The 17796-nt window shown below is 40.3% G+C and overlaps 1 protein-coding gene across 1 annotated transcript in view; it reads left to right on the top strand.

Annotated features, from left to right (window-relative positions):
- Nucleotides 1–145: 145 nt before the first annotated feature.
- Nucleotides 146–17796, top strand: part of MEX3C (mex-3 RNA binding family member C) — a 21042-nt gene continuing 3391 nt past the window's right edge. The window contains exon 1 of the mRNA XM_024132280.1: nucleotides 146–878. Within this exon, the coding sequence (XP_023988048.1) occupies nucleotides 146–878 (733 nt within the window). The remainder of the gene's footprint in view (nucleotides 879–17796) is intronic.

The raw sequence follows: 17796 nt of genomic DNA, 5'->3' as shown, positions 1-17796 counted from the left end.
CGGGTCTCCAGCCCCGCCGCCTCCCCAGAGGAAAGGTGTTTGCGCGCTGAGCAGGGCCGGGGCCCTGTCCGCCATGGGGCCCGCCGCCTGCCGCGCCTGACCCGGCCGCCGCCGCCGCCGCCGCCATTGACAGCGCGCCGCCGCGATGCCGAGCGGCAGCTCCGCGGCCCTGGCCCTGGCGGCGGCCCCGGCCCCCCTGCCGCAGCCGCCCCCGCCGCCGCCGCCCCCGCCGCTGCCACCGCCCGCGGGTGGCCCGGAGCTCGAGGGGGACGGGCTCCTGCTGAGGGAGCGCCTGGCCGCGCTAGGCCTCGACGACCCCAGCCCGGCGGAGCCCGGCGCCCCGGCGCTCCGGGCCGCGGCGGCGCAGGGCCAGGCCCGGCGGGCGGCGGGGCTGTCTCCGGAGGAGAGGGCTCCTCCCGGCCGGCCCGGGGTCTCGGAGGCGGCCGAGCTGGAGCTGGAGGAGGACGAGGAGGAGGGGGAGGAAGCGGAGCTGGACGGAGACCTGCTGGAGGAGGAGGAGCTGGAGGAGGCAGAGGAGGAGGACCGGCCGTCTCTGCTGCTGCTGTCGCCGCCAGCGGCCGCCGCCTCTCAGACCCAGCCGATCCCGGGCGGGTCCCTGGGGTCGGTCCTGCTGCCCGCCTCCGGCTTCGATGCCCGGGAGGCGGCCGCGGCGGCGGGGGTGCTCTACGGAGGGGACGATGCCCAGGGCATGATGGCGGCGATGCTGTCCCACGCCTACGGCCCAGGCGGCTGCGGGGCGGCGGCGGCCGCCCTGAACGGGGAGCAGGCGGCCTTGCTCCGGAGGAAGAGCGTGAACACCACCGAGTGCGTTCCGGTGCCCAGCTCCGAGCATGTCGCCGAGATTGTCGGTCGCCAGGGTGAGTGCGGGTGTGGGGGGTGTCCAGCTGGGCTTGGCCCCCGGGCGTGGGTGGGGAGGCAAAAGAAAGGAGCTTGGGGCAGAAAAGGCGAACCCGGAGAGTCCTCCAGGTCGACCGAGAAGGGGTCTGGGAGGAGTCGAGGGTCGACGAGATGAGAAGATGGGTCACCTTGCGAAAACCCCACGGTGTTCCTCTCATCTTGCGTGATAAAAGGTGCTAAGTTTCTCGAGCCACCCTATCCGGCGGTGTTCACTTTACTCGGACTGTATTCCTGGAACACCCGGCTGGCTTGGCACCAAAAACCTCAGTGAGGTGGTAAAAGGTCGGGTCGGTTGTGGATTCGGTGTTGTGCACGGAAAGCTTTGAGATTGCAAGTTTGCGCAGCCGACCGTCTTTGTAAAAGCGCTCAGCTTGCCTTACAACGGCTTGTTGGGAAGAAGAAATGGACAGAAATGGAGGCTTGTAGAAAGAGCTCGTTTGAGAGGGAAGGGGATGTTCAAGTGGTCGTTATTACCGCCCGCCCCTCCTCTGTTCAAAAACTTAGTTTTTTTGCTAACTCTCTGTTGATCTTATTGTATTCGTTTCGAGACATTTTAACTGTCGAAAAGGCACATTGGGTACCTTTTAGAGCGCTTTAGGGTACACGATGAAGAAAAATTGGACAGTAAAGTAATTGAGTTAAGGAACTTCATGCGTTTATACAGTTTTCAGTAAATTCTCTACACTTGCCAGCACACCAGTACTGCAGACAGACTCCTCCCACATTGCTCAGACAAAGGACCTAGGTCTCAGATTCCAGGAGTAGATTTGTGGAGGTGGGGGAAGGGATGCCCAGAGTACCTCTGTATCCGACATTTTTAGGGAAAGTCTTATGGTCTTTAGCGTAGCTCTTTTCCCCTTTATTGAAGGAGTAAATATTACCTGCCGCTGCCTTATTACAATATGATTTAACCTGGTTGATGCATGTCTTTCTCCTGTTAGGTTGAGAGCATTGTCGGGGTCAAATAAAGAGAAGTGATGGCGCTGCTGCTTAAATGATCTCATCTTTCCCAAGTGGTCTAGAGTACACATAAATAAGAGGTCTGTCGAAATGGTGGTTTCAAATATCAGAGTTGGCTCATCTCTTACCTCTAGAGTTTTAATAAGAAAAATCCATCTGAAATCTGGTTAGAGGAAATAGCGTATTTCAGACTGCCTGGTGACTGGTACTTAAAGGCAGTGTTCAAAGCTGATGCCCTTCAATTAGGAGTTTATTTCCGTAGTTCGGTAGATAAATTTTGCATGCCTTTTTTTGTTTTTTGGTTTGTTTTTGTTGTTTGTTTTTGCAATACTGAAGATACTAATCCAGGAGAGAACTGTTTCACCTCACAGAGGATAAAATTATAACATCTCAAATTATAGACTCAGAATGAGTTAGTTGTTCGGTTAGTAACATCGGGGAATTGCTTTGTATCAGGTTTGTATTTTGCCAGGCATTGAGTTTATGGCATTGTGAGATTAATTCAGACTAACTTGGCTGCCCTTAAGAAGCTAACAGTCTTAAACAGCGGAATGGCGCTAATCTAATCTGTAGTTAATGGCATTAACTATAGTGTGTGACAAAGTGGTACATGTAAGAACATCAACCCTGGAGGGCCTTGGAGAACGGATAGGACTTTAACAAATGGAGATGGAAGAAAGAATGAGGGACAGTGTGAGGAAAGGTGTGGAGAAGTAATCTCTAGGTATGGTTGGAAAGTTGCTGCTGGGGGGAAGGTTGGTTTTTTTGATACTTAGGGTCTGATACTTAGGAGAGTGGTGAAAAGGGGCTGGGAAGGTGTCTGTTCAGGCCCTACTAGGGTGACACTTCCTCAGCACAAGTTGCTTCAGTGTGCTTATGGTGACAGTTTAGGATAATGAAGGAAAAGAACACTTATAGGACAGTTTTACTAGGGGACAAGATACTGATATCTTTTGTATATTTAGTTTAATACAAATTTTTGTCTTCTGCATTATACCCTTTAAAGCATGATTAAATGTTCCTTAATTATGCAGACTGTTACCTTTATGCAGATCCATTATTTAAAAGTAAACTGAATTCATTCCAAGTTTGTATTTTGTACCAAATTATAGCAATGAAATGGTCTTTAGTTTTTCTTTTTAGGGCTGAGCTTACTGGTTAATAAGGAAATGTGAATCTATTTGTCTTAGGACATGGAGACAAATTGCTGACTATTCCTTTTACACTTACTATTTTCCCAGAGTTGACAGCACTGTTAAAAGTATGTCATCATTCTCTATCTTATCTTAAGAACAAAAAGTCTTACCCTTTTCCTGTTCTGAACCATTCAACTAGTGGATCATTGACCCACTTTGCCACGCACACCCCTCAGCAGCACCATGATAAAACCTGTAAAGTTATTTTCGCACTCCTGCAGAAAACCAGGCAACTTCTAATGTTTGCATCCTTTTACAGTGTGATAATTTCCTCTTTCCCTAAGTGAATAAGCAGGGCAAATCATTTAGTTTACTTCTTTCTTTGAATGAACAAAATTTTCCTCCTTAAGAATTATCCCTTCCTGCCATTTTATTCATTACCTGAAGTCATAATTTTCTGTTTGACATCTCTTAATTGGTTTTGGAAATAATTATGTCACAGGTGGAGACATCTGTGACCAGCTCTGAAGCAAAGAGTAGAACAAATGGAATTCTGAGTCATATAGACTAGCAACTCATGTAGATGGCCTCTAGCTCCATTGTCTTTCAGAAAAACAAACCACTGCTTTTGATGGTGATGAAAGTTTACAGAGCATTGACCTCATACTTATACTCCCCAGCAGCATATGGTCATTTGCAAATGTTAAATTGGCCCCCTTTTTTAAGCGTGCATCTCATTTTGAAACCAGCAATACTGTACAACAAAGCCAGGAATTGAAAAGAGGCTAAAGACTTGTAATCCAAGGTTTTATATTACTGTTTAAGATTAATGTACTTCTTTAACTATTTTCATTAGTGATTTACTTGGTGGTCTATGTGTGTTCTCTAGCCTCCTTGTCAAGAAGGGCTATTTCTGGCTTTTTTTAATTGTATACTGTCAAAAAGCATTTAAGCTAGTACTCTCAGTATCTGGATATTTATGAATAATACATATGCTGATATACTATACATTATAAAACATGTAAACAATTTTAAAAGGATGAGGTAAAGATGGAAATTGGAGTGTTTTGATTTTTTTTTCTGCACTCCAGTGAATTTTCTTGCACCCTGCTTTGGCTATCACTGAGCTAGACCTTCTTAGAAATTTTTTTCTTCTTTATTGTGCTGCTCTCTCTCCACTGATCCCCAGTGATTGTGTATATTGTCACTTTTTAAACAGTTAATATGTTACATTGCTTGAGGTTGTCTTAAATACATCCTTGTGAAAAAATTTTCCCAGTTTCCTAGGGTGGAACCACTCTTCCAAGTTCTAAAAAGAGAAAGCTTGGTCTTGTACATAAATTCCCTGTTTAAGAAGAAATATACATTTCATGAGGAGAAATAGTTTCAGAATAATGCTAAAGCACGGTATCTCTTTTGTGGAAGAGGGGGGATTGTTAGCATTCTCTCTGCCAGTTACTATATTACACGCCATTTAACTCTGCTTAGGTGGTTATCCCCATTTTACAGACATAGAAACTGAGGTGCTGATAGGTATCTTGCTCAGATAGTGGAACTTGGGGTTAGACCAGTTTGTTTGCTGGTAAAGATAAAGTTCTCATTCTACATTGCTGCCTCAGTATTGAAGCATCTTGCTCAGAAAGGCTAATAATATTTTGGGTTAATTTCTGCCCTAATCATGAGTTGGGGTGCTGTATTTCTAATATGCATAACTTAAGATATCATCACTGTCCAGATTAATTTACTTAAAAAATTTTGGTGTCTACTACACAGAAGGCACAGGTCATTCTAACATTCTAGTTCTAATGTGTCTAACTAGAAATTCACTGTCATTTATAATTCAGAAAGTTCATTTGTGTGTATATACATGCTAGCTTTAAAAATCAAATGTGGTCATTTTTCTAGGCTTTAAAATCTAAATAATAGATTGTATTAGCTCTGGGACCATTGGGGAAGGTTCGATTATTATATTTGTTTTGCAGATGGGTGGGGAATCTAATGCCTTTTCTTCCTGCCTTACTCAGCTAATGAACTATTTTGATTCACTAGGGAGGAAATGGAAAATAAAGTGGTAATTCAAGGGTGTATTTTCTGCCCCCTGGTAGAAATGCCAGTGACCTAAAAATGATCCAGGGAATCAAGTATTTGAGAACTATTAATCTGTTAGAGATTTCCATTGAGGAAGATTTCCAACAGTGTCTGTGGGTTGGAATTCTAGATCTTACATTTTTAAGTTTTCAAGGAAAGGTGGAATTTAGTTATAAGACAGTGCTTAATATTTTATGGATGTGGTTTTGAATGAATTTAATATTTGTACAGATTGAAGAATTTATTGCTTTTGTCTTAAACTGAATACAAAAATGGTTTAGAATGTATGTTTTAATATAAAAATATTTGTTGAAAACTGTCCCAAATTGCCTGTAACAGTCTCAGCTTAGCTGTGATATATTGGCAAGAGCCAGCAATCAGAAATTAAAATTCCTAAATTCTGATTACTCTGTGCCAGTAACTCACTCTGTGCTCTTGGACAAATCACTTAAACGCCCTAGGCTTCAGATTCTTCTTCAGCTGGGTATAGTCATGTCTACAACACCTCTGGGGACTATGAATTGTACACAAATAAATTGACGTACGTGAAACTGTAAGTGATAAGCGCATACTACTTTTGGTAAGTTAGATCTGAAATTAATTCGAACCACTCTGTTACTCTCGTTCACCTTTCCTCGGCTTGAGCAGACAGTTTTCACACGTTACTGTGTTCGTCTAAGGTGGTAGAACTAGAACGAACTGATGTCTAAATGCCTGTTAGGCACATGGCACCTCTATCCAGATAGGCTTAAATGACGCTGTGATAACAAAGAACCCCAGCATCTCAGTATTGAAACAACAGTGGTTTATTTCTTATTCACAGGGGCTGTGCTCATTTTAGTCATTCAGAGTCTTAGACCAGTGAAGCAGCCACCATCTCAAGTGTTAGTTGGTCTTCCCCTGTGCCAGAAGGATGAGAAACAGTGGCACAGCGCACACTGGTCTTTAAATGTTAGACCCAGAAGTAATAATGATCACATCCGCTCATATTTCATTAATCAGAGCAAGTCATCTGGACACATCTAACTTCAAGTGGGCGAGAAATTGCATTACAATCATGTGCCTACAGGAGAGAGCCAGAATATGCATGATGATTACCACAGTATTATTTTAAAATCTATGGGATTGTGACAGAATTTTTTAAATGTAATTTATGCCCTATAGGATTTGTAATTTAGACTCAAAATGAAAAAATTATAGATAAATGTGGTCATAACGGGAATAAAGACACAGACCTACTAGAGAATGGACTTGAGGATATGGGGAGGGGGAAGGATAAGCTGTGACAAAGTGAGAGAGTGGCATGGACATATATGCACTACCGAACATAAAATAGCTAGTGGGAAGCAGCCACATAGCACAGGGAGATCAGCTGGGTGCTTTGTGACCACCTAGAGGGGTGGGATAGTGAGGGAGGGTGGGAGGGAGGGAGACACAAGAGGGAAGAGATATATAGGAACATATGTTATATGTATAACTGATTCACTTTGTTATAAAGCAGAAACTAACACACCACTGTAAAGCAATTGTACTCCAATAAAGATGTTTAAAAAAAAAAGTGGTCATAAGATACTAAATAGGAAAGTGTATTCGCAGTTTAAAAACTCCTTTAGGGACTTTCCTGGCCGTCCAGTGGTTAAGACTGCATTTCCACTGCAGGGGGCAAGGTTCGATCCCTGGTCCATCAGGGAGCTAAGATCCCACATGCTGCGCAGCACAGGCAAAAAGGAAAAAAAAACTCCTTTAGGAAACTCCAAACAGATTATGGATAATCTGTTTTAAAGCCCCCTTGATCTTCAGGTGATTCTAAAGTGATATATTTATTAAACTGCATCTTAATCCTTCTCAAATGGCTTATATACCATAATGCATGTTTACTTTTAACTTTTTTTCCCATGCTACCATTAGGTACCATATAGACATTTATAAGGATAACATCTGATATTTAAGCTTTTAAAATGATATTCTAATACCAAGCCAAACTATGCTAAATTGAATATGCACAGTGTAATGTTATTTGAATACTTTGAGGCTTTATTCCATGACTGATTTGGAGAATTTTAAGTTACACTGCATAATTACAGCACCTCTTTCATGCCAGTGTTCGAGATTTAAGAACAATTCGTGTGGGCATGGTTTGTTGCCTTTGTCCAGTAAGCAAAAACTGCTTACTTCATTGTTCATTGTGTGCAGGGAAGCCTGATTTGACCACAAGTAAAGTGGTATCATGAAATAATAAGACTAGGCCTTAAAATAATAAAGAAAATTATTTAACGAGCTGCAGATGTAGTTGAAGGTAAGCATAGTTTCATCTTAAATGTAGTTAGAGGAGAGTGGGGAGGTAATAGTTCCAAACTACTAGAAGGTTACCAGTGTAAAATGTTTGCCCTTTGGGCTGACCTTTTTATTCCTGTCCCCCTTTCTATACCACTCTCCCCTCCCCTTTGGCTTATCTTCTATCTTTCCACCAGTACCTGCAGGAAAGGACATTGAACTTGGAGTTAGGAAACTTGTTAGAGACCAGGCTTTACCATTTGTCGCCTGTGACCATGGACAAATCGCTTAACCTCACTGATCTCGGTTTCTTCTGGTGGGGGAAAGCTAGTTCCATCCAGCTGTTCTTCCCGGTCCTCCCCCACCCGCTCTCCGTTGTGAGGATCAGGTATGAGAAGATGTTATTAGTACAGATTCACTGTACAATGGAAAGTATAGAGATAATAAATTATATATGAGGCAGGGTAAAGTTTGTAATTTTTTTTACTGCTAGATTTGTACGCTGAGCAAATGCTAGTTGAAACCAAAAATTGTCATTTTAGTAAGTTTTTCCTAGGACATGTATACCACTATATTTTTTAAAGTTTACAATGTCTTAAAATTTTATTTAAAATCGGCACTTTTGAAGTGTGTTTCCTGGTAAAGACCTAAGCTAGTCTGTAGTCTGGAAGAGAATCATTTACAAATGAATCTGTTTCCATTATATGATTCCCATACAGAGGTAATTCTCAGCTTTCTATTAACATCCTCTAAAGGGCATGAACCTAATTTTAAAATCCCCAGTTAGGAAAATTGTTCTGCCTTTCATCTCTAATTTACACCCTCTTCTGGGTGTCACAGCTTTAGTGAAAGGCCAAATATGAGCCCTTTTTTTGTTAAGTATGTCGATCCTCTTGTCTAAACTACATGAAAAAGGAGGGGGATTTTAAATTTAGTTTAACCTCTATTTTTAAAAATACCTTTATATATGCAGGGAATTCTCCACTTCTAAGAATCAACAAGGAAAATAAGGCACATTGAGAGAATGGTGTATTTAGGGAATTGGGGTATTTAGGAATCATTAGTTTATAACTTTGGGCAATTCTCAGCTTCAGTTTTCTTCACATATGAGATTGAACTAGATTATCTCTTGTAGCTCTTATATTCTTATTTTTGTCCAAAAAGAGTTCCTAAAATCATGTCAAAGTAAACCTGGTTGCAAATTACCAATTAGATTGACTTCAATGTATCTCCTCCCAGTTTCGTAAAGTTTATAATATCTTAACATGCTTTTCACAATCTAAATATAAGTTTTATCTTCAGGATTTAAATTTTTTTAATGTTTTTTAAATTTCTATAGAAAATTGATTCATTTGATTTAAAAAAATAATAATAAAAACATTTAAATGTGTCAGGTAAGTAGATCATCTCGTTTGATCCATTCTTATTTCCACCATACAGATAAGGAAACAGATCTATGGGGATACAAATAACTTACCCAGGGTCTCAAGCTAATAGAATTAGAGACTTGAACACTCCAACTCAGTAAGTGGTAGAACAAGCAGACAAAGCAGCGAGGATATAAAAGGCTTGAACACCACCACCAACCAACAGTATAAGAAAAGAAAATGACAGATCAGTATCTGTACTTGAACACATGTAGACACCAAATCTTTTTGGTGCTTGAAGTTTGGTACAAGTCAGTGAGGGCAGAACTGAATCTCAGTCATCTTAATGTCAATTAAAGTACCTGAAACATAGCAGATACTTGCTATTTATTTTATTGAACTGAATAGTTGGATTAGAAACTTGACATTTTATTAGGTATCATTTTAGTTTTCATGTTGTGGGGGTTTTTTCCCTCTTGCCTTTACTTGAGGAGCCAGTCAACCTAAAGTTGTTTGGATCTGTTTTAGATGCTACTTGATTTAGGGCATTAGATGTCCATATGAATACTGGTAATCAAAACTAAGATCACATAAATGAAGCTGTTTTTGAAGTGTTGACATAGTGATGTCTAAAGTGAAACAATATTCTTAACAGAAAATTTTGACTAGAGCTACAAGAAGGGCCCTTGAACCCGGGAAAGGAAAGCTGTTTCTATATTGTGCGTTTAGGAATCCATTGCATTGCTAATCTAAACAATTTATTTAAATGTTGGATTAAGTTGTGTGCATAAGAAACACTCTCTTACTGGGATTTAGCTGATATTCATCAGTCTTTGAAGCTCTTAATACTGAAAAATTGAGTCCTTGTAAAATTATAGGAGTTTTGAATAGTCTGTCTAGACTCTTCCAAGAGGAAAGGGATCTAATTTATATATAACATCATTAAAGAATATGATCCCCTCATTAATTCTAATATATCATGAAATGTACATATAAAATAAGGTGTTTCTCTAATGCTTTTAGAGAAAAATAGTATGGAGTAGTGAGAGGAGTATGGAATTATTAAGGCAACTTGTATTTGAGATCTGACTTTCCAGCTGGGAGATCTCGCTAAGCTCTTTCAGTTTAGTTCTTTCCTGTCCTTCCTAAAGCTATTAAGCCAATCATCACTCTGTTATGATTAAATGAAAATATAGGAGAGTTTGGAAAACTGAAAAGTGTGCTACGAATTTTACTATTTCAAAGCCAAGCCTATTGGCTCAGTTTACTCATGAAATACTTGAAATGGTGGTGGGGGAGGGGGGTTAGGTAGCCTAAAAAAGCTGTCCTTTACTGAACACAAGCATTGTGGTAAGTATTTTTAATACATTATTTCATTTAATCCTTGCAACAACGAAATGAGAGAAGTAACTTTAATTATAGTTCCTCAGCCATGAAGGGAGAGATAGAGGTTTGGTGGCCTGTTAGAGCTCCCAAAGATGGTGTGTGATGGTCTGTTCAGAGTCTTATGTTCCCAGCTATAATTCAACCTACTTTCCTTGAGGAAAGGAAGAATAGATTTATGCATGTGAGATATGGTAGTATCTGATTTCCCAAGCGCTTTTTAGACTTCAGAAAGAAGTGATTTTATATTTCCTAGGAGAAAAGGGACTAGGTCAAAAGATAAAAGCATTGGAAAGGAGCTAGAGGTTGAATGACCTAACATTAAAACCACAAGCAAACTCTGGTGGTAGATTAGAACCCAGTCCTGCAGATAATCAGGTTTTTTTTCCTTACATTATTTCCTTTAAACTAGACCTTGGAATAGTATTAGTAAGTGGTAGCTGTGATAAAGTCATATGTATATTTGTATTATTCTTCAGTTCATAGAGCCTTTCACACACAGAGTCTTCATCTTTTCCAAATGACTGTGTTTATTACTCAGAAGAGTTTGTTACTCAGAAGATTTGGTGGGGGTGGGGAGGGGAAGTACTAGGAGGATTTTCCAGGTTATTTAGGGAAATATCTGGATAGAGATAAGGAAGAATAAGGCATGTTTTAGGAGAGGATAAAATCTGGAAGAAGGTAAGTGATGGCCACTTAATTAGGCGACGGATGGGGTGGAAGCCGGGGGTAATTTAAATATCAAGCCCAGAGTTCTAATTTTCTTGAAGGTAAAAAGAACTACTCAAGGAATTTCACTCCCCCTCTTCATTGTTATTAAAGTGTGTTTCTCTATGTGTGTGTATACTGATTTCCCTTTTAAAATAAAACCTCTTGGAGAGAATTTCTGAAGAAAGATATACCCCAAGGATGACCCAAAGTGAAAATACACATAGTTTTGGTGTGTGTTTTTAAGGGTTTTAGCTTTCTTAAATCACCTTATATTTGTAGCTAATTGATGAAATGAATGGGAAATACAATGAATTTAATTTCTGGAAAACAAAATTCTCTGTCGAAAGTCTGCGACACTTCACATAATGTTTGGGACTTCTTTTTCAAAACAAAACAAGTTCTTTGCACCTACAAGATAGACTTTAAACTCCCTTGACTCCTGTTAAAGACTGAATCATTCCCCATCTGACCTGCTCCCCTGCTATTCTACCTTCCAGTCACTTAAAGCTCCCACAGCACTGAGCCAGCTGTGTCCGTCTTGTGCTCTTGATTCCTGCTTTGGCACTTGCAGTTCCCTCTACTTTCCTTCCCACCTGGCAGAACTACTTTCTTCAAGCCTAAGTTCGAATGCCTTTGAAGTCTTCTTTCATTTTCTGTAAGCAACAAAGCCCTCTCCTTCTCTATGCTCCCACAGCTTTGTATGCCTGTTTTAATTAAAGCAATTATCTTATATCAGTATTATCTTATATCAGTATTATATCAGTATTGTTCTCATGACTGTGAGCTCCTTTCCTTTCTATACTGTGAACTCCTTGAGAGCAGAAATTATGATAGTTCCTGTATATCACATGGAATTAGCACCTGCACGTTTATAGGGAATTTAATATTTGAATGGATAAGTTTAAGCATCAGGCTTGTGAATGTTCTTTGGGCCAAAGAAGGAGTAGTTAAGCTAGGAACACCTAGCCAAATCCCTTAGGACAAGTGGAGGCCAGGTTTTACTTGTGCATCTCTTACCAAATCACTTATGTCTCAACATAAACACCCTGTCTTTGTCAGCACCCTGGCTTATATATTTCTTTTGTACCTATTTTGATTTTTATCAATAGTTTACCCCTTCAGCCTACTCCAGTGCCCGTGATCCCCAGACTTTTCTTGTATTTATATCTAGCTACTTATATCTGGCGACTGCCCTGGACATTGGGCCTCTCTTCTTGGGTTAGGGTTTAAATTTTTTCTGAACCAAATACTTTCCTTTGTTCAAAAGCCAGGGACCTGGAAGAATGGAGGAAATAATCGGAGAAAGGGAAAAATGGTAATGCGGTAGGCAGAATAAACCCCCTTTCCCTGAAGATGCCTACACCCTACATCCCTGGAAACTCTGAATATGTATATGGAGTATGGACCTTGAGATGGGGAGGTTGTCTGAGATCATCTGGGTGGGCCCAGTGTAAACACAGGAGTCCTTAAAAGCAGAAGAACTTTCCCAGCTGGGTCAGATACAAGAAGGGGAGAGATCTGAAGCATGAGAAGGATTCAGCCTCCATTGCTGGCTCTGAAGATGGAGAGACAGGGCCACAAGCCATGTTGGTGGCCTCTAGAAGCTGGGAATGGCCTTCAGCAGACAGTTGGCAAGAAAGCAGGGAGCTCAGTCCTGGGATGGTAAGCAAGTAAATTCTGCCAATAACCTGAATGAGCAAGGAAATAGATTCTCCCCCGGAGCTTCCAGGAACACAGCCCTGCAAACACGTTGATTTTAGCCCTGTTGAGACCCGTGTCAGACTTCTGACCTACAGAATTGTAAACTAAAAAATTTGTGACATTGAAGCCACTATGTGGGGTAACTTGTTATGGCAGCACTAAAAAACTAAAGCAGATAATAAGCAAAATTAAAGGACAGAACAAGATTTCTGGATTGAGGCCTCCATTTTCCTTCTACCTCTCAGCTCCTACAGGCCACCTGTAGTTCCTTGCCACGAGGTCTCCATGGGCAGATCAAGCACAGATTGCTTGCTTCCGGGCTAGCCAGAGCACATCTGACTACTTCTGAAGCCAGCTGGAGAAAACTCTTTTAAAGGACTCGTGATTAGGTCAGGGCCACCCATATAATCTGGATAATCTTCCTATTTTAAAGTGAATTAATTTGGACTGGAATCATATCTACATTACAGACTGTAATTCTACATCTGGTTCTTCTAAGTATGTCATTCCACATGTTTCATGGAATTAAAAAGTGGCCTTATAGACCTAGTCTAGTGCTTTTAAGCTTTTCTGACCGTGACCCGCCCGCCCCGCAAAAGAACATTTTATGTTGCAGCCCATTGTACACATATTTACTGAAACATTTGGAACCTATTCAATTGATATTGCAAACCATGGTTTCAAAAACATTGAAGATACCATTTCAATTCCATTTCTTCAACTCCTCTCCCAGCAACAGAGGACCTCTCCCTCTTAACTGCTCAGGCAGCTGGTGGAAGAGGCTCTCTTTACCCTGCAGAAGCAAGACCCAACCTTTGCTACTCTGCCAGGGAGTGAGAGGACCAGGATTCTGGCTGCAGCTAAAGAGTTTTAAGGTGAAACCCAGTCTCAGCCACAGTGATAGAGAAAGGGGAAATGGGTTCCTACAGGAGGGAGGTAAGCTGGAGACCTTCTCTTGGGAGAATTTACTTCCAAATCAAAATAAAATTGCAGGTATGCAAGTCATTAGTGTTATCCTAGTTCTTAATCTCTACGCAGTCTGGTATAGAGCTTGCCATATGTTGGTTTTCATTTGTAGCTGTAAGAAAACAATTATTAATCCTTCCTTCTTGGACTTACTCAGCTTCGAGGTTATGAAATCGTTTACCCTGCTGTTCAGAAATTTCTTTTTAAATCTCGGAACTAGCCAAAAGTCTGATTGATATGCTTAGTGTAATATGTATCATTTCTTCATAACTAATTTTTAAATTTTTCTAATTTGATATTTCTTTGGAAAAAAAAACTAATGCATTTGTATGGTTCAAAATTTGTAAGAAATAAAAATGTACAAGGAAAATAGTCATGCTCCTACCCTGTCTCCCTAAGTCAACCAGTTTTATGACTGCAGAGTATTCCCTTATATAGCTGTACCAGCCTCACACTAATACAAACAGTAATATAATGCAAAGGTCATTTGCTCCTGTGCAAGTATTCCTACAGACGCAATTCTATGAGTGGGATTGTCGGGGCAAAAGGATACTTGACTTGTAATATTGATGGATATTGCAAACTGCCCTTGAGTTTATACTCTTAGCAGCTAAATATGAGGGGTTTTTTTCCCATTCTTACTAGCACCGTTTATTTGTTTTTGATATTTGACAGTCTTATAGGTGGAAAATGATACCTCAGTTCACATGAAAATGGGAATTTTCGTGTTTGGAGCCATTTATATATTTCCTTTTCTGTGAGCTGTTTCTTTCACCTATTTTTTCTGTTGGGTTTTGGCGTTTTGATATATAAGGGTAGGTATATGGGTACCTGTGTAAGAGAGAGAAATTAGCCATTTGTGATGTGAGTTGTAAATAATTTTTTAACGTTTTGCCATGCAGCAATTTTTTTTTAAGTGCAGTCTAATTTTTCAGTACCTTTATGGCTTATGAGTTTTGTGACACTGAGATTATAAACTTTTTCAATGGTTTTTTAAAATATCATTGTACTTTCAAATAGAAAATCTAAAATACTCCAAAAAGCTTTTTTTACCTCCTTTACCTGCAAAATAGTAAAACAAATTGGTTTTTTTCTCCTTAGTTTGTGTCATCTGTTTAGAACTCTGCCTATTCAAATTGTCCCAAAGTTTATAACGTGTATATATATTCTAGAAACCGTGTGTTGGTTGTTGGGAGCTCAGAATATGCGTGTTCTCATAGAAGCAATAGTGTGATTGATGAGGTTTCCTATAGGTTTCCTGATCTGAGTTAAGGCTACTGTCTTAAAAAATTTAGGAGCGAAAAGAAATACTTCTGTTTCTGTTGGCAGTGGCGTATAAGGGGTTGGCTTTGCTATCTTTCTGTTCCCTCTTTCCCCTGATCTGCAAAACCTAAGCACATGACCCTTTTGGGCAGGGTAGGCCTATCTGAGAGATGGTCCACACTGCAACCATCTGTCTTCTCTGTCTTCCTAATGAGCCATGTATTAAGTATCTATTTATTTGTACCATCCATAGGCCTAATAGTGTCTGTGTACCTTTAGGCATATTTTCTTAGTTAATAATATACCTACTAGGTATTAAACAAAGTATTCTACTAAGGTGCACCTGACAGTTGCTTATAGTCTCAGAAGCATTTAGAGAAGTTTCTTATGCAGCTTTCTAATGTTCACTACAGTAAGGGTTGAGAGGGGCCAACCCTAGGCTCTCAAGCTAACTCTCCCTTTGTCCTTAATAGAAGTTGCCCAGTGTTTTTCTGCAGGATGAACAGGACCCTCTTTGTTAGAAATGTGTGATTCTAGCAGACTGCCTTATGGAGTTGTAGCTCAGAGAAGAAACTCATGTGTCCAGATAATGATAGTAACTCCCCTGAGTGTGTAGTATGAAGAATTAGGCGTTCATTCCTCCCCTTTCAGTCTTTCTTAGGCATCTCTCCATCAGTCACGTATTGGCCAATGGAAAATGATTGCAGTTCTCAACCTGAAGCAGCACCTACTGTGCTGACTGAGGGAGTTTCCTAGAGATTTAGCCTGTATAAATGATAAGTTGACGTAGAAGTTTTATTGTTCTGGTCTTCCAATTCATTTTTTTTTTGTGGAGCAAAAGCAGATATATTTTCCTATACTCGGAAGTTACACTATAAATTTAACCTTGTAGTTCATTGTAGATATAAACTCACAGCAGCACTCTAGTAAAAAACTTTCATGTTTTGCAGTAGCGTAAATTTGACTGATTGCACTCGGCCCTTCTTACCTCCTCCAGTTACTGCACTACGTGCTTTCTTTGCAGTTTTGCTTTTAGCTGCACCACCCACCCCACCCCCACACCCCAGTCTTCTTGAATATAACCTTCAGGTTAGAGAAAGTGTTCTCATGATAGGTACCTAAGATCCAGCAGCGAGAAAGCAGCCGTTTCTAAGTTCTACAGTTTGTTGGAAGGAGAAACAGGATCTTCATTTGTGGTTCAGATCCAAAAGTTCAGTGGTAGGTTGAGTAAAGTTGTTATTGAATAACATATTCAGTAGCTTCATAGCATAAAGTTAGCATAATCAACTCCCTTCAACAGGGTTGGATTAGCAGTATGGGGCCAGAATATGAAATTCAGGCCGGGAAAGCTCAACAAAAATGCTTAGATGCAAAGCAGTATGTATAAGAAGGGCCCAGTGTTCTTATATAGAAAAATGATCTTTGTTTCAACAAATGTTATATGGCCACCCCGTGGCATATACTTATAGCCAACCACCCAGTGCTTTGAGAATGCTTAGGGAGGGCACACAAACCAGTCCTGAGGGAGAGTAAACTCCGTAGAGGATGAGGCATCTAAACTAAAATCTGAAGGGCTACCAGGAGTTAAGCAGAGCTGGTAGTAAAGGGGCAAGAATAAAGGAACATTCTGATAATGGAAGCAAGGGAGCATGCATAGGAGTTTAATAGGATGGAAGCACACCCACAGAGTTTAAGAAGTGAGGAGGGGGAAAGGAGAAGGGGTACAGAGATAAGGCTAGAGAGAAGTAATCAGGTACCAGGTACAGAGGAACCTGTGTGTGCCATACTGTTCACTTTATCCTTATGGTAAAAGGGAGCCATTAAAGCACTTTATGCAAAGAAGTGAGCATGTGATAGGTGCTTTGTTTAGAAAGCATCATCTGCCTAAAGTGACTATAGAGAATGGATGGGAGTGAGGCAAGAATGGAGGCAAGGAGACCTATTTGGTGGGAGGTGGAGGGTACTTCTGGCAGGCTTCACGTTAAGAACTTTGAAAAGTATAACCCCAGAGTTTTATGCTTTAGTTGTATATTTGACATCTTTGTTACCGTTTGAAACCCTCTAATCTTACGCAGTTGGCCCTGGTAATGGGTGATTACTCCAAAAAGTAATCATGGGTAGTTATGCATAGGTGTCTTAGATGTTTTATTTATTTAACTTAAATATACTCAGGATTTAGGGCCAAAGCCTTTTATTTGAGATTGGGGCTGCCAACCAGCGTAGTCCTTCAATAAAACCACATTCAATGACCATATTCCATACAATTTCCAATATGTTTCTTTTGAATTTAGCAAGAACTTTACAGTGAGTGCAAAGTTATTCTGTTAGTTTTTTTACCCCAGGATTTTAACAGTTGTCTCACCCATAGTTCAACAGCATCTTTTTTTTTTCTTTAAGGCACTCGTCTTTATTGAAATTTTTTTAAATAATCAATTTTCATACAAGTTCAGCATCTTCTCACATTTATATGTTACTGCTTTATGTAATTGTTAATTTAGTTAATGCATGAGTGCAGCTAGTATAAACAGATGGGAATCAAAACAACTGATTCTTAGTGAAGCCTGAAATGCAACTGATGGAACAGAAAAGAGATGATGTACTAGCCTTGAGCATTTTGCCATTGTCATCAATTGAGTTTTACAGAGGAAAGAGTAAATGTTAAGGTAAAATAAGACAGTTAAATGGAAGTCAGTTGAAGAGTTTTTACCGCAGTATAGTTGTGTGGAATTTGAGGTTCTGGGAATAGCAAAAAGACTATATAGATTATGAAGTCAGACTTGGTTTAACTCTGGCTCTGCCACTTACTTGCTGTGTGAACTTGGACATGTTATACAATTTTTCTGTGCTTTATTTATATTCCTTAGCAATAAAAGGAGTATAATAGTCTCATCCTTAGGGTTGTTATGTAGATTAAATAAGATGATAGATATTAAATGTCTCACATGTACATTAATGGTTTTTCTTTGCCACAAACACCCTGCACGGTAGTGAACTATTAGTGTTCTGAAAGTCAGACCCACTTATAGTGT

Source organism: Physeter macrocephalus, chromosome 19 (genome assembly GCF_002837175.3).
Source record: "Physeter macrocephalus isolate SW-GA chromosome 19, ASM283717v5, whole genome shotgun sequence".
NCBI lineage: Eukaryota > Metazoa > Chordata > Mammalia > Artiodactyla > Physeteridae > Physeter > Physeter macrocephalus.
The sequence above is the reverse complement of the archived record's forward strand: the minus strand, read 5'-3'. Positions and strand labels throughout refer to the sequence as shown.